Source organism: Ammospiza nelsoni, chromosome 16, assembly GCF_027579445.1.
Source record: "Ammospiza nelsoni isolate bAmmNel1 chromosome 16, bAmmNel1.pri, whole genome shotgun sequence".
Lineage (NCBI taxonomy): Eukaryota > Metazoa > Chordata > Aves > Passeriformes > Passerellidae > Ammospiza > Ammospiza nelsoni.
Genome location: NC_080648.1, coordinates 19,075,731 through 19,092,897, shown reverse-complemented (window position 1 = coordinate 19,092,897; position 17,167 = coordinate 19,075,731). Strand labels below are relative to the sequence as shown.

Here is a 17,167-nt window from a genome sequence, read left to right as displayed (position 1 = left end):
AAGGGCAGTGGCGGTGGCAAGGGCAGCGGCAGTGGCAGTGGCAAGGGCAGCGGCAGTGGCAGTGGCAAGGGCAGTGGCGGTGGCAGCGGCAGTGGCGGTGGCGGTGGCAGTGGTAAGGGCAGTGGCAGTGGCAAGGACAGTGGCAGTGGCAAGGACAGTGGCAGTGGCAAGGGCAGCGGCAGTGGCAGTGGCAAGGGCAGTGGCAGTGGCAAGGGCAGTGGCAGTGGCAAGGACAGTGGCAGTGGCAAGGGCAGTGGCAGTGGCAAGGGCAGTGGCAGTGGCAAGGGCAGTGGTGGTGGCAGCGGCAGTGGCGGTGGCGGTGGCAGTGGTAAGGGCAGTGGCAGTGGCAAGGACAGTGGCAGTGGCAAGGACAGTGGCAGTGGCAAGGGCAGCGGCAGTGGCAGTGGCAAGGGCAGTGGCAGTGGCGGTGGCAGCGGCAGTGGCAAGGGCAGTGGCAAGGGCAGTGGCAGTGGCAAGGGCAGTGGCAAGGGCAGCGGCAGTGGCAGTGGCAAGGGCAGCGGCAGGGGCAGTGGCAAGGGCAGTGGCGGTGGCAGTGGCGGTGGCAGTGGCAAGGGCAGTGGCAGTGGCAAGGACAGTGGCAGTGGCAAGGGCAGTGGCAGTGGCAAGGGCAGTGGCAGTGGCAAGGACAGTGGCAGTGGCAAGGGCAGCGGCAGTGGCAGTGGCAAGGGCAGTGGCAGTGGCGGTGGCAGCGGCAGTGGCAAGGGCAGTGGCAAGGGCAGTGGCAGTGGCAAGGGCAGTGGCAGTGGCAGTGGCAAGGGCAGTGGCAAGGGCAGTGGCAGCGGCAGTGGCAGTGGCAAGTGGCGGTGGCAGCGGCAGTGGCAGTGGCAGTGGCAAGTGGCGGTGGCAGCGGCAGTGAGCGGTGGAGACCACGCAGCCGTGGCTGATCTGGCTGTACCTGTGTGGGGAGGGTGTTGCAGGGGCAGCATGTCACTTGTGGAACTGCTGGAGCTGCTGCTCCACCTGCCTGGCGTAGCTGGTGTCAAATGCAGCGTGGGGATGCTGCTGTGCCACCCGAGAGGGATGTGACCCTGGTACTGTGCCAGGGCGCTGACCCCTCTTGTAGCAGAGGTTGTCCCAAACCCCTCAGCGCTCCAGGACACCTGCAGGCTTGCAGAGCCTGGCTGGGCTGGCAGTGACATCGAGAGTGCCTGCAGGTTGGTGTGTGTTGGGGGGGGAGCTCTGAGCTAAAGCTGCGTGTGACTGAGGCAGCTGAGATCAAACAGTGTGATTCGCTCCTGCTGAACCCCAGCAGGCAGGAGCAGAGAGAGGGAAGCCCAGTGCTTGTCTTTGGGTAAGTGTTGGGCAGACCATGGATGGTGTATAGAAGCAGTGTCAGGTACCTAATGTCAGGTAACACCCCGTAACCTGCCTTCGCACTGACAAGGAGGAGGAAGAGATGAAGTACCCAGCTCTCACCTCATTTTTAGAAGGTGAGGGCTGTAAGACAACATACTGTTTATCACTGCAGCTTTTCGGTGGAAGTTGCTGGATGTTGTGTAGTTGTGTCTATTGGCTGTTGACCATCTGATGGGAAGAGGGTTTTCACTGGATCTAGTAACTGTCCATGCTTCTGTTTGGAAACCTCTGACATCCCAGAATTTATTCCCTGTAACAAACAAGGGTTTTGTTTCCACTAAAGATAGCTGTATATAGGAAGTTTGTTATTTTCCAAGCAGAAATGTTTGTTATTTACACTTGCAGTTTATAAACAAGTGTTTTTCACTCTCTGTAACTTACCAGCAACAGCCAGGAATGCTGCCTTGCCCACAGAGACCCTGGGCCTTCCCCAGGGACTTGAGGCTTTGGGTGCCTTCTGCACCCCAAGTGCAAAACTTGTAAAGTTCAAAGACAGGCTCATTTATAGCTGCAATCTGCTCCTTCAAGCTGCTGCACAAATCACTTTTAAGCAATTCATTTCAGCGGCTCAGGACATCACTTAATGAACCCAACTAAATTGAAAGAAAGAAAGTTTAATTAAAATACTGCAAGGAAAATGTCTTGAGACAAGCTCTTCCAGGAGCAGATTGAAAATGATGGCACAGACATCTGTCTTCCATGGGAAGAAATGTTAAAGTCGGCAGAAAATTTAGTTTGTGATGGGTTTCAGAGGGAGCAGTGTGTTGTGGTGTGGCCCATGCAGGGCTCTGGGTTCCCCTGAGCTCTTGCAGACCTCGTGGAGGGTTTGTGCCCCAGCAAGGAGGGCTGGCAGTGGCTGGCAGTGGCCTTGGGCCACGCGTGGAGGCAGCACCTGGCAGTGCCCACCTGCCACGGGCACCTTTGGCACTCTGGGAAGGGGCACATCCCAGAGGGAGGGCCCTGAGTGGCACCGGCTCCTGAAGGCACCAGGAGGGCAATGGGGAGTGCCAACAGGCCATGCCACCTCCCAGAGAGGGTCTGTGGGCTCTGGGATTGGCTGGACACAGGCAGGGGAAATGCTGCTGGGAGCACTGGTGTCAGTGTGAAATATCCTGTCTGCCCGGGATGTTGTTTGAAATATCCTGTCTGCCCAGGCATGGGCACTGAGCGGGGCTGGCACAGCCCAGGGCTCTGGGTGGCACTGCCTGCCCCAGCCCCATTGTGCTGCCATCTTAGGACGGCCCCAGATGCTGGATTGAGCCATTTTGGGCTGATTAAATTCAAATCTGTGCGGCAAATGCCAGGGACTGCCTGCACGGTGTTGGTGTGTTTGCTTTCCTGTAGAACTGGAATTGGAGCGTTAAGAACATTTTCCAAATGCCACCAGTGTGCCGGGCGTGGCTGCTGTGGGTGCTCCCTGCAGAGAGGCGCGTTGTGGCAAAGGGCCAGTTTCCCATGCAGAAGGTGTCCATATTCCATCAGCCACACTCCCTTTTGCCCTCCCCATTGCCCTTCGTGTGCCAGACCCTTTGTGTCTGACCCAGCTGTGTTCCTGCGCTGGTGCTGCCCCAGGCTGGCCCACCTAGGCAGCTCCCTCAGCCCCCCGTGCCCATCCCTGCATCCCCAGTGGGCCACGTGCTTTGTGATCCTCTCTCTCTGGCACCAGGGCCAGGCTCCTGTCAGAAGCTCCTGTGGCAGAAGTGCATGTGGTGCCTCCCATGTTCAGCCAAGGGCTTGTTCCAGGGGCACCAAACTGGAATAATGTGACAGAGAATGACATCAGAGCAAGATGGTAACAAAACTGGGCTGTAAGCTGAAAATAGCTGCTCTACACGAGAGCAGAGATTGCTGCTTCTGAATTTTACTTGCTTAGCTGACACTTGTGTACTTATAATTAAAATTTTTCAACAGTCAATAGTTTTTGCTGATCAGCTAACAGATGGCTGCAGCAAGATGACCAGAAAGACAGACTGCATGGCACATGAAGAGTGTTGGAAAGCATCCATCCCATGTCTGCATCCGAGCCCTCGTCTGTGAGAGCAGTCTGATGCAGGGCGTGCCCTGAGAGCCCCGGGTCTGCAGGGCAGCCCCCAGGACACAGGGCTGTGCTGAGGGTCACACCTGGTGCTGCAGGGCTCAGCACAGGTTAGCTTTTGGGAAAAGCAGCTTTTGTGCTCCTGCTGCAGACAAAGATCCTGTAAATAGTAAGAGCTCCGTATTGTTACCATCTGTGAGTATCTTCCTCTGTCAAATGTTCAGGTCTTCAGCAACCAGTGATGTCCCTGGAAATCACAGGTTTTCAGAAGCTATTTTGGAACTAGGCCACTTTTTGGGTTGCTTATGCCTTTATGCCCAAGCATGAGAAGTGCCCAGACAGTTCTATGGCAGAAATCATCGGAGTTTTTAAAGACTTTAATGTGGAAAGGGTGGAGGACTTGATCAATGCTCAGCTGGTTTTTACAAAGTCTCATTATTTTAAGGGTGTATTTTGCAGATGGGCTCCGATTTTCCATCACTATTCCTAAGCCCAAATCAGCCATTTTGAGGAGGTTGTGTCTGCTGTGCAGCTAAGCCTCTTGGCACAGGGATGGCAGCTGGATCCTGCCGTGAGCCGAGGGACAGAGCAGTGGGATGGGCTGCCTGGAACGCTCTGGCAGTGGGTGTGGGGGCAGCCCAGCACAGGGCAGGCTGCTGCCAGCCTGGGTCACTGCCCAGTGCTGTCCCTGACCCCGGCCTGGCACACTGGGGAGTCACTGAGGGCTGCCCTGGTGCGCCCGAGTGTGTCTGCATGATGAATAATGTAGAAAAGAATAGTAAACAGAGAAAAAAATAATTCAGGAAACGGTGGGTTTCAGTAACTGCCCAGCTCTCAGTCAGTTTGCTTTTAAGCCCCTAAGGTTAGCTCTGTTGGTTAGAGCATGGTGCAAATATTGCCAATTGTGAGTCCAGTCTCTGTATGGGACAGTGACGTGAGTGATGGACTCAATGATCCTTGCAGAGCCCTTCCAACTCAGAGCATTCTGTGATTACTTAGAAGAAGTTGCCGTGCTCTGCAGACCATGGCTTGTGGTTATCTCGGTGTACAAACAGAGGGTTTCTGTCCTGCCACAGCCGGGGCTGTAGCTGAGGGAGCTCCTGAGACCCTCTCCCACCCACGCAGAGCTGGCCTGGGTGGGGCTGCCTGCTGGGGCACCTTGGGTCTCACCAGGGTGTTCTGGGCACTCAGAGCAGCTGTTGGTTTTCCTCACAAGGCCAGGGTTATTTGCACTGGCAGAGAGATCTTTGGGTCCCGGGCTAATTGTCTTGATTTACGTGCAGTTCTGCCACCACAGGTGTGATGTGTAACAGCTTAATAAGGTGTTCATAGCCTGACAAATTAAAAATTGCCATTAATCCAAGAGCTAATGAGTTGTGCATCTTGGTGCAGATGGAAGAGTTTTGTGTTGTGTGCATAGCCAGGACCCAGCAGCACGGGTGGGCAGGGATGGGTGCTGGATGGGCCAAAGGCAGCTCGGCTGCTCTGCCTCCCTCTGCTCACCTGCTCAGGTGGGCTCAGTTGTGGCTGTGCCTGAAATCTGCCCTGCCCTTCCCTTCTCTTTCTGTTTTATTGTTCTGCTCCTGTGCATGACCCAGCCCATGCATGGTCTCTGCTGGTGCACTGGGCTCTGGGGCTGCGCCTGCCCCACTCCTTTCATGTCCTGGCCCTGGGCACCTGTGGCTGTGAGAGCCTCTGTGCTGAGCCCTTCCCTGATGTTGTTTCCTCCCGAACTCTCCTTTCCAGCAGTTCCAGTAAATTACACCTGGCCAGGATGGTGGGGTGGTGTAAATTCACACTCTTGCACGCTGGCATTCTGGAAGGGGTGCTTTGGTTTGCTGGGGGATGCTGAGTGACACGGGGGCTGCTGCCAGATGGGAGTTTCTTTTGTCTAGGCTGGGTAGCACGAAATTCCTCTTTGCTGTAACGAGGGCAGAGAAATTTGGAATGTGCCAATATTTTTAGCTGTTCAGTCTAGGAGTGTTATTCCATTTTGGGGAAGAGGAGCAGCAGCATGTCGTTGTGGTGAGGAGCTGCACAGCAGAGCTCCAAGGTGCTGGGGTCCTGTGAGCCTGACTCAGCCTGGTCCCTGCAGGAATGGGCACAGGGACGGGCAGGGGGACGGGCACAGGGACAGGCACGGGGACGGGCAGGGGGACGGGCACAGGGATGGGCAGAGGGATGGGCAGAGGGACAGGTAGAGGGACGGACAGAGGGATGGGCACGGGGACGGGCAGAGGGATGGGCACGGGGACGGGCAGAGGGATGGACAGAGGGATGGGCACGGGGACAGGCAGAGGGATGGGCACGGGGACGGGCACAGGGACGGGCAGAGGGATGGGCACAGGGATGGGCAGAGGGACGGGCAGAGGGACGGGCAGAGGGATGGGCACGGGGACGGGCAGAGGGACGGGCACAGGGACGGGCACAGGGACGGGCCTGGGAGCTCCTCGGGCATGGTGCTCTTCCACTAAACCCACCCTCCCTCCCCACAGCTCTGCCTGACTGGAATGGAAGGGGTTAGGCAGGTGCCGTGCCATGCCGTGCCATGCTGTGCCATGCCATGGCTTGCTGTGCTTCACTCGGTGGTGTCAGCAAGCTGTGGTATTTCAGGGCACTTTGCTGGTGCTCCAGACCCTTACTGGGCTTAATGCAGTGGAATTGATTTCTGTTTCCCAGGCTATGATTCACCTCGGCAGGGGATAATCAATGCCAATCAATCACATGTGATTTTGCATGCCATTAGATTGCAGTTTAACCTCTGCTGTCCCCTGCCCTCCCACCTCACCCCCAGTTTGGGGCAGGACTGATGGCCCAGGCTGCCCACACCACCTGCACGTTGTGCCCAGCCCTGCTCTGGTGGCACCTGGATGTCTGTTCCTTGTCCCCCTCAGACCCACAGCCTGTCACTGAGGGTCAGACCTGGGAGTCCTCCTTGAGAGGCTGAGGATTGGGCTGCGTTAGTCAGTTGTAATTTTAATGTTTGTGTCCTCAAACCCCTTTCTGAGCTCAGGGCCCATCTCCTGCGTGGTGGGATGCACTAAGACCTCCACTGGGGATCTATGGGTGGATTTGTGCTCTGGCTCTCCCATTACCAGACATTTCCTCCACAAGCCTCCTAATTTTTCATTGCCTCTTTGCTTTTCTTCACTCTGAGTGGTTTCAGATGGAGGTTTTGTCCTCAGTTATGGGACCCGTTGTTGTCCCACTTGCTTTCTCCCTGGTGGGCAGGCAGAGTCAGGAGTGGCCATTGAGCCATTGGTTTGCTCCCAGTCAGGGCCCCCTCCCCATCCCCCTGGCAGAGCCCCCACGCCCCCGAGGGCTCCAATGGGGGATGAGGGAGGAGGCTGTGGTGAGTTATTGCCCCACACTTATCAGTATTAAACTCCATTTGGCAACTCATAGCCTGGGATTTGAATGACCTAAATCCTTCCTTTGGCAGCCTGGTTTGCTGTTATTTATGGTGCTTCCCAATTTATTATCATCTGCAGTTGGAGGCTTTGTGTGTGGTGCTGTGCATGCAGTGATTTACACACACAGTGAAGAGAGCAGAGCTGCAGAGCCCAGAGCCCAGACCCCTCCTGTCCCCTGTCCCCTGTCCCCAGCCCTGGGGGCAGAGCTGAGCAGGCAGGGGAGGCAGCCCAGGCGGTTTGAGCCCCGGGGTTTGAGCCCAGGGTGTCCCTGCCATGCTCGGGGGTTTGAGCCCCGGGGTTTGAGCCCAGGGTGTCCCTGCCATGCTCGGGGGTTTGAGCCCCGGGGTTTGAGCCCAGGGTGTCCCTGCCATGCTCGGGGGTTTGAACCCCGGGGTTTGAGCCCAGGGTGTCCCTGCCATGCTCGGGGGTTTGAACCCCGGGGTTTGAGCCCAGGGTGTCCCTGCCATGCTCGGGGGGTTTGTGCCCAGGGCTGTCCCTGCCATGCTCGGGGGGTTTGAGCCCCGGGGTTTGTGCCCAGGGCTGTCCCTGCCATGCTCGGGGGTTTGAGCCCCGGGGTTTGTGCCCAGGGCTGTCCCTGCCATGCCCAGGGCTGTCCCTGCCACCCCAGAGTGGCTGCGCTGCTGTGGGCAGGGGCACCAGCCCGTGTCCATCGGGTGCTCCTGGCACAGGTGCTGGGACAGGTGTGCTGTCTGTGTGTCCCGTGGCCTCCCCGCAGGACAGGCGGGACCGGGGCCGTTCTGCCCGGAGCTGTGCTGCAGCTGGAGCAGGTGGGATGTGCCGGGGATGCTCTGGGAGGAGGGCAGCGCTTGGGATGGCACCCAGCCCCTACAGAAGGGCAGAAGGAGAGGGGTGCAGTGTGGGCAGCTCCCTGCTGCAGACCAGGCTGCTCAGGGAGCCAGGGCTCAGCGCCGACTGCAGCTTCCCCGGTTTATCTTCTTTCTTTTCAATAACAGATTCATTCCCCGTTGCTGGCAGAGAGCATGCCTTCCTCCACGCTGTGAGAGGGGGAGGGGGGTGTTGTAAATTTGCCATTTTTCTGATAAAACTGTATCGCTACGGCGGAAATCAAATCCCATCTTGGATATTTTTAGCATGAGAGCACGAAGGCTCAGCGATGCCGAGGGAAGGGAGGATGGGAGGGGAGGGAGGACGGCGGGCTGGGTCTCCATGGAAACTGTTTGCTTTAAATTCCCGCATTGGGGCACTGAGTGGGTAGGAGGTGATGAAGGAAATGAAAAAGCAAAAAAGAGGCAAGGTTTTTTCCTTTCTGTTGTCACAAAACTGCTGAAGGAACCTTAGGAGAAATGGGCATCAATTATTGATCACCTCAACAGGAACGCGTGTGCATTCTCATTGGTGACCACCCTGCCTGTCCCCCGAGGGCAGCAGGTGCGGTGTCAGCCGTGGCACGCCTCAGTCTGTGCGGGGCGCCTCTGGGAAGGAGCTGCTGCCCCTGCTGAGCTGGCACCTCCCCAGCTGCCCCGGGATGCCCTGCTGGGCCAGGCTGCGCTGCCGTGCCAGGCTGCGCTGCCCAGCACGGCAGGGAGAGGCAGTGCCCAGACCGTGGGGAATGATGCTTCTGTCGGCTGGGCTGGGTTTGGATGTGCCTTGGACTTCTGCTCACAAGAGGCTTTTTGACTATTTAGGGTGTTTTTTAACCTGTGCAAGGTGTAGCTAGCCAGGCTCTGTTGGTGTCCTTGTCTCAAGTCCTGGCGATGGGCGTGAGCAAGCAGCAGCTCTGGGGGATCTGTGGCGTGGAAGCCCCTTCCCCGAGGGGCAGTGTGAGTGGGGCTGGGCCGGGGGGCACAAGGGGGTCTGTGGGGCCTGGCCCTGCTGTCAGAGCACAGCCCTGCCCACAGGCTGGGGCGTTAGATCACGTCTGGAAAACGCCTCGCTGCAGCACACAAAGTTATTTTTAATTCATTGAAAAGGGAATGACCTAAAACCGGTAGCTGGTAATGGAGAGGATTAAATAGAGCAAAACAGGTACATTTTCAATTGAGTAATTTTAGAAGGAAGCAGCACGTCTCATGATGAGGTGCACGTTGGCACTGCCCAGCCACAGGCACTGAGTGCCCCGGCTGCTGCTGGAGCAGCTGCTGCCAGCCTGTTCCCAGAGCCATCCCCTGACACCTGAGACACCTGGGGACGCTTGGGGACACCAGCCCAGCCCGTGGCTCCACAGCGATGCTCCCCAGGGTGGGGTCACCTCCTGCAGCACTGAAACCTCTGTGAGAGCCAGGGCTGAGCTGGGGCTGCTGGGCACACTTGGTGCCAGGCACAGAGGTCCCTTGCCCAGCTGGGATGCTGTCTGGGGCACAGAGGTGCTGTCTGGGGCACACAGGTGCTGTTTGGGGCACACAGGTGCTGGTGTGGGGCACAGAGGTGCTGTTTGGGGCACAGAGGTGCTGTTTGGGACACACAGGTGCTGCTGTGGGGCACAGAGGTGCTGTCTGGGGCACAGAGGTGCTGTTTGGGGCACAGAGGTGCTGCTGTGGGGCACAGAGGTGCTGTTGTGGGGCACAGAGGTGCTGCTGTGGGGCACAGAGGTGCTGGTGTGGGGCACAGAGGTGCTGTTTGGGGCACAGATGTGCTGTTTGGGGCACACAGGTGCTGTTTGGGGCACACAGGTGCTGTTCTGGGGCACACAGGTGCTGCTGTGGGGCACAGAGGTGCTGTTTGGGGCACAGAGGTGCTGTCTGGGGCACAGAGGTGCTGTTGTGGGGCACACAGGTGCTGTTTGGGGCACAGAGGTGCTGTTCTGGGGGAGCCCACGGGTGTGAGGGGCTCTCAGGGGCCCTGCCTGGGTGATGCTGCAGCAGGTGTGTGGGTTTGGTGGGTGCTGTCTGGGCTGGCATCCTGGAAGACAAACCCTCAGTGGTGCTTGAGCTGCACCAGGAGCTTGGGCACTTGCTGCATTTTGTCTTTTCTCATTTGCTGAGGTAGCATTCTAGTCTGTATCTGGGATGGAACTCCTGGGGAGGGAAGGGACACAGCTCAGGTTGTGTTTCTGCTGCACACACGGAGCTAACAGGCAGGAGGAACCAGAGCAGTGTCAGAGGGCTCCGAGTGCTGGTGGGCACAGCCCGGGCAGTGCCATGGGCTGAGGGCACAGACAGTGTTTGCAGTGATGACCAGCTCCCAGCCCTGCCCTGAGCCCTGGGCTGCACTCCTGGGCTGCACCTGCCAGGGCTGCTCTGCAGCAGCGAGGAGGGCAGGAGTGCCCATGCAGCCCTGAGCTGGCAGCTGTCGTGGCCAAGAGCTGTTCCCTGCAGATCCACCCTGCCCCAGTGCTGTTCATTGAAAGATCCACCCTGCCCCAGAGCTGTTCCCTGCAGGATCCACCCTGCCCCAGAGCTGTTCCCTGCAGACCCAGCCTGCCCCAGTGCTGTTCATTGAAAGATCCACCCTGCCCCAGAGCTGTTCATTGAAAGATCCACCCTGCCCCAGAGCTGTTCCCTGCAGGATCCACCCTGCCCCAGAGCTGTTCCCTGCAGGATCCACTCTGCCCCAGAGCTGTTCCCTGCAGACCCAGCCTGCCCCAGAGCTGTTCCCTGCAGGATCCACCCTGCCCCAGTGCTGTTCCCTGCAGACCCAGCCTGCCCCAGTGCTGAGGCTCCAGTGCTGCAGCCATGCTCCCAGTCCCAGCCTCGTGCTGCTGGAGCCTGGCTCCCAGGCACTGGGTGAGCACCAGTTGGGCACTAATTGCTGTGGAATTAACCTCTGACATTCTTCTAAAAATAGGCCAAATAAATCCAATCATTAGCAGCTCTGCCTGCGCTGCCTCGAGGGTAAACGCTGCGGATTAAAGCAGTTACAGGTCTGTGTGTGTCCCCTGGCCTCTGCCACCGAGCCCCGACCCTGAGATGGCTCCTGGTTTGTGGGGAAGGGCAGTGGTGTGAGCGCAGCGGCTTCTCAGCCGATGGAGGGCTGAAAGGCAGCACCTTAATTCACCTTGATGGGTGATGGTGGGTTCAGCAATGTGCGGGGGAAAGCAGCGATGGAGATGTGGTCACCTGAGCTGTTCTGCCTGAGGGGCTCAGGGACAGAGGACAAAGGGGTCCGTGTTTGTGCGCTCCCTCTGCTGTGCGGGTGACGGCAAAGCAGCACCCAGGCTGGGGTGGCACAGGGCCGGGGCAGCCAGCTCTGCCAGGGGCTGGGGTGAGATGGGCACCGAGCTCTGCCAGGGGCTGGGGTGAGACGGGCACCATTGGCACCACTGGCACCGAGCCCTCCCCAGGTCACAGCAGTTGATTGTGTCACCCCAAATGGGGTGTGCAGCTCCCCAAGGCATGAAGGGAGTCTGCCGTGCCATGCCGTGCCATGCCGTGCCATGCTGTGCTGCCCAGCCCTGTGTCCTGCTGCCGACAGCAGTCCTCAGGCTGCATTTAGCACAGGCACAGCACCTGGAAATCCCTCTGGAACCGGGGCTGGGGCACAGGCCAGGGCAGGGCAGGGGGCCATGACAGCATAATGCCAAGCCTGTTTAGTGTTGAAGATGGTAGAAAAACAGGGATTTATGGAGGTGCCACAGGGTACCAACGAGGCACGTCGCTGTGCAGGGCATGGTGCTCCCTGGATGCCTTTGGAAGTCAGGCTGCAGTGACTGAAATTGTCTTTGTCTTCTCTTTGCCAGCTGACATCATCTCCACAGTCGAGTTCAACCACACTGGGGAGCTGCTGGCCACGGGGGACAAGGGCGGCCGCGTTGTGATATTCCAGCGCGAGCAGGAGGTGAGTGCCACCGCATGCACAGTGCCCACTTTATCCTTCAGTGCAGCGTCCTGCTGCTCCCTAATCCGCCCGTGTCACTCCCGAGCTCGGGGCTCTCCTGGCATTCTACAACCTGAGGAGCAGCTATTGACATCAGCAGGGCCAGATTCCCTCCTGCCAAACACCTCCCAGAGATCCCACTGCCTGCATTCTCCTGCTCCAGGTGTAACAGGGCTCAGGCAGCACACCTGAGTGTGTGGCCAGTGCCCACCTGGGAGATGGCACCACGCCAAGAACCCCTCACACCACCAAAATTCTGGAAAGTGTAGATGGATGCAACATTGGTTTCCCTTCCAAAACCTTGCTCAGGAGGTGCTAGCAAATGCTTTGTTGGAAGCTGGAGGTTGTGCCTGCTGGGGAAGCGTGTTTGGCCCTCAGCATGGCCCTGCACTGGCGGGCACCCTGCCAGCCTGGCTGGGGCAGCTGTGCCAGCTCCTGCACCTGGGATGGCCCCACCATTTCCAGAGCTGTCCCCGTGAGCTGCTCTGCTCTGAGACATGGAACCTGTCCTCAGCTGTGCTGGAAGGAATGCATCAGACCTGGGCATGAGACAGGTCATTGTCCGATGGTGGTTTAACATTTTTCTCGAAGTTAAGGCTTTACAATAATTTCTACATACACTGAAGAGAGCTCAGTGGTTAACCATCACATGTGCAGACACCTCATCAGCCTTTCCAGCACTAGTTCATTTCTCCTTTTACTCTCATTTCATGATTCTAATGCTTTTCCTGAACTTTGGGCCTCCAGCATCATTCTGAATGTATCCACCCAGCTCCTGTTGAAGGGGACATGTGGGGCTTCACCCACCCACCCACCCACCCAAACCAAGGCTGCCCATCCTAGTGCTTGTGGCTGCTGCCAGCAGCTCTTCTGTGCTGGGTTCAGCGCCTGGCAGGAGCTGGCACTCGGTCCCAGCCATTCACTGGGGACAGACAGTGGGGTGGGATCCATCCCTGGTACATTCCCTCTGCATTCCTTCTCTGTTTCCACTCCGTTCCCTCTCCATTTCCTCTCCATCCCCACTGTGTTCCCATTCCATCCCCTCTCCATTGCCACTCCATCCTTGCTCTGTTTCTGTTTCATTCCCTCCCATTCCCTCTCCATTTCCCCTCCATCCCTGCTCCCTTCCCTCCGAGCACACCTGGAGCCCAGGTGCCAGCCTGGCTGTGCCCGGGCACTCAGCCCTGCCCTCGCTGCCCCCAGCCCGGAGCCGCTGCCCAGCCTTCCTCCTCCTGTGTCCCTGCAGAGCAAGAACCAGCCCCACCGCAGGGGAGAGTACAATGTCTACAGCACCTTCCAGAGCCACGAGCCCGAGTTTGATTACCTGAAGAGCCTGGAGATCGAGGAGAAGATCAACAAGATCCGATGGCTGCCGCAGCAGAACGCGGCCTATTTCCTGCTCTCCACCAACGGTACGTGCCCGTGCCGAGGGCCTGGGCTCCCTCTGCCAGCTGTGCCCTCTCTGTGCTGTGTCCTCGGGGAAACAGCTGCTGAAACCTCTCCCTGCAGGGCAGCACAGGCGTCCTGGGCAATGGGTCGGGCTGAGCTCAATCCCTGTGCACCGGGTGAATTTCACACAGCCCCTCCCTTTGAGGGCTTCTGCCCTGACAACAACTTGTGGCTTTTAGTCTCAGGATCATGGGAATTTTATTTATTGTTTTTTTTAAGACAAACTGCAGGTGTTTAGTTTCAATTTGCAGTCAGGTTGGGCTCAGCAGTTCCATGTTACGTTCTGATAAATATCATGAGGATCTAGGAATATTACTTGGGATGAATGGAACCTCAAGATGGATGTGACTTAATTACTTCAGGGGAAAGGGAGGGGTCTAATTATATTCCATAACCAACTTACTTTGTGTTATAGAATTGACTCTATTGATCATTGTAATAAAATTCAAAGACTTATTAAACTCATTTGGGGGAGAATCATTGAAATGAAGATTAATTATACAGCATAATGTTCTGTTAATTGAGTTTTTAAATAGTTTTTTGATTAACAGGGATATTACACCTTCCATTTGGGTTGTGTTCCATATGCAGGCAGGTTATCAAAACATTAGTTTGGAAATACTCCTGTTTTATTCTGTTTCTTTTTGTTCTTACTGTTACACTAATATAGTGAACCCCCCCACCAAAATAGAGCATGTTAATAAAAACAAAATTAATTGGCACTGCTTTGGAGTTGCTGTGTAAGAGAGAAAATGAAGATGGATGATGGGGTTTTGCATGAAACCTGGTGGAAGTGATGATAAACTATGGATGGAGTCCCTGCCAGGAGGGAGCGAAGAAAACACCATTATTCAGAATAACCCCAGGTGTTCCTGGTGTTCTTTCTGCAGGGGCTCTGTGGCCCAGGGGGCAGGATGCTGGGAGGAGACAGGGAGCTGCTGGGGTGGGAGCTGCTGGGCTGGGAGCTGCCCTCAGTCCTGTGAGTGCTGCATGGGGAAGATCAGGGTGACCCTGGGTGAGCCACAGCCACCCTGGCACTGTGTGTGAGCCACAGCCACCCTGGCACTGTGGATGGGCCACAGTCACCCTGGCACTGTGTGTGAGCCACAGCCACCCTGGCACTGTGGATGGACAGCCACCCTGGCACTGTGTGTGAGCCACAGCCACCCTGGCACTGTGGATGGGCCACAGCCACCCTGGCACTGTGTGTGAGCCACAGCCACCCTGGCACTGTGGATGGGCCACAGCCACCCTGGCACTGTGGATGGGCCACAGCCACCCTGGCACTGTGTGTGAGCCACAGCCACCCTGGCACTGTGTGTGAGCCACAGACAGCCTGGCACTGTGGGTGAGCCACAGCCACCCTGGCACTGTGGGTGGGCCACAGCCACCCTGGCACTGTGTGTGAGCCACAGCCACCCTGGCACTGTGGGTGAGCCACAGCCACCCTGGCACTGTGGATGGGCCACAGACACCCTGGCACAGCTCAGGGGCACATCCAGGGCTGGGGTGCCCTGCACAGCTTTGTTCCTGCTCAGGGCTCTGCACCAGCAGCCTGCTGTGGGCACAGGTGCCTCCATCACCATTTCCAGCAGTGGCACTGGGGGCACAGGAGGTTTTCCCCGCCTTGGTGCATCCATCAGCGGGTGGCTCAGGGAGCAGCCGCCTTGATGCTGTCCCCTCTCCTCCCCAGATAAGACAGTGAAGCTATGGAAGGTCAGCGAGCGGGACAAGAGGCCGGAGGGCTACAACCTCAAGGACGAGGATGGCCGACTGCGAGACCCCTCCATGATCACCGTGCTGCGGGTGAGTGTGGGGGCCGGGACGGCTGAGGATGTGGGGCCTTGGAGGAAAATTGCTGCTGGTGTCACCTGTGTGCCCTGGGACCTGTGTGCCATGTCCCCTGTGTGCCATGTCCCCTGTGTGCCCTGGGACCTGTGCGCCATGTCCCCTGTGTGCCGTGTCCCCTGTGTGCCCTGGGACCTGCCGTGCCCCGTGCCACGCTCGGGTGGTGTCCAGGGCCATCCTGGTACCCGGCGCTGTGGCCGGTGCCCGGGCAGGGCAGTGGGCGAGGGAGCTGCCAGGGGTGTCTGGGCTGTGCTGGTGCTGGGCAGAGGTGCTGCCAGTGCCGTGTGTGTGCCCTGCCTGGTGCCCCGGTGCCCCGGTGTGCTGTGCTGTGCTGTGCTGCCCCTCGGGCCGGGCCCATCCCAGTGAGGAGCCAGGGCAGAAGCTCTCCCAGCTTGGAGCATTCCCAAATGTGGCTGCTGCTGCAGGAGCACAAGTGCTTCCTCCAAATGAGTTTTCCTCCTGGTCATGACCTTAATCAGACCGGAGCAGCTTGTAATTTATTAACACCCTGTCAGAATTTGCATTTTGAGTACTTGTGGGTTTTATATTTATACATATGAAATTATTACTATGATTGTGCTTACCTCACTTTATGGGTCCCGGTTCCATTGTGCATGAAGCCACTGAGAACCCTGGGCAGGCAGTTAATTCTTGTCTCTGTACAGGGTTGCTCCTGGGGACTGGCAGCATTTTTCTTTGCAGAACAAGGGAGCATTCATTTCACGTAGATGTGTATCTGCTGTTCTGTCTCAGGCAGCATTTCCAGCCTAACCTGGTGGTACCTGGCAGCCCGTTGGAGAGGTTTGCTGGGTGCCTGGCTGTCAGAGCAGGGGCTGTCAGCCCTTGGCAGGCTGGGAGGCAGGATTTGAGAGGCAGCAGTGTGAAGGGTGTTATCCCAGGTGGTGCTTCCTTCTCTCCCCTGTAGAAAGTCATGCTGAAATATCAGAGAACCCAACAGGATTGTAGTCCCCTCACTGCCGTGAAAGCTGCAGCCTCTGTTTTACCGTCAGCCCTGCACTCCTGGCAGCAGCTCGGTGCTGTGTGGCTGGAGGAGCTGCTCCCTGGGGCCTGCCACTGCTCTGGGCCAGGCACTCCATTCCTGCCCAGGGAGTTCTGCCCTGGTGAGTGGCTGGCAGAGGCACGGGGAGGGCAAACACGTCTCAGGTGCTCGGTGTGATGCTTATTGGTGCCTGCTGTGCAGTGCCTCTGGTCCCTGAGGACAGAGGATTGAGGAGTCTTCCACCAACCCTATTTCATCTAATGTTTTGATGATTTTACTTAGACAGATATTTACAATAGCTGTAACCGTTTTGCTGCAGCTTGGTGTAAATCTGACGTGTAATTGTCCTGTGATGGGTATGCTTTAAATTAAAGCCACATCCATCCATGGTTTAATTTTCAACCACAGATAAGTGAAAAAAGGGTTTTGATGCACTTTGCTGCCATAATTTCTCATCCATTTGGCTAAATGGTTTAAATGCATTTGATGAGCATCATCCTCTGAGGAATTTCTAACCCACACAGTGCAAAAGGAATATTTAACTCTGCTCAGGCTGTGTAGTGAGGTGTTTGCAGTCATCAGAAGAGCTCTGGTGATTTGAATCACCCCCAGTCTAATAGCTGCAGCCTCTGACCTTGTGTGGCTGCCTTGGTGTGCTCCGAGCAGCACTCTGTACCTGAGCCTTGGGACGTGCTGGCAGGTACTTAATTTGCAAGTGATATCCAGGGCTCAAAGCTTTCCAGAGGGCATGTGTTGGCTGTGGTAGCTCCCAGCACGGGGCACTCTGGGGTGACAGGGGCAGGTGCAGGGTGCCGTGGGTGCCGTGGGTGCTGTGCTGTGGGTGCTGTGGGTGCTGTGGGTGCCGTGGGTGCTGTGGGTGCTGTGCTGTGGGTGCCCTGGGTGCTGTGCTGTGGGTGCTGTGGGTGCTGTGCCGTGGGTGCAGTGGGTGCCCTGCCCAGGCCATTCTGTGCCTGTTTCTCCCTGTTTGTGGCTGTCCCTGAGCCCTCTCTGGGAGCTGCCACTTCACTCTCTCAGCTCCAGCGAATTCCGTGATAAATGCCGGTTTGTGTCTCCGTTTTGTGGAAGCACTCAGGTTTCTCGGCCCTGTGCAGTTTCCCAGGGGGTTGTGCTGTGCCCCTCTGCGCCTGATTCCCCCGACGCAGCCCCGGCTGTGGTGGGAGATGCCTTGGAGGGGTTGGCTGTGCTGCTGCTGCCTGTCTGCCTCAGCAAAGGGATCTGCCTCCTCTCCCT

The 17,167-nt window shown here is 57.4% G+C and overlaps 1 protein-coding gene across 1 annotated transcript in view; it reads left to right on the top strand.

Annotated features, from left to right (window-relative positions):
* PPP2R2B (protein phosphatase 2 regulatory subunit Bbeta) overlaps positions 1–17,167 on the top strand; it is a 40,305-nt gene that overhangs the window by 14,306 nt on the left and 8,832 nt on the right. The window contains exons 2-4 of the mRNA XM_059483742.1: positions 11,483–11,580; positions 12,866–13,031; positions 14,762–14,874. Coding sequence (XP_059339725.1) covers positions 11,483–11,580; positions 12,866–13,031; positions 14,762–14,874 — 377 coding nt within the window. The remainder of the gene's footprint in view (positions 1–11,482; positions 11,581–12,865; positions 13,032–14,761; positions 14,875–17,167) is intronic.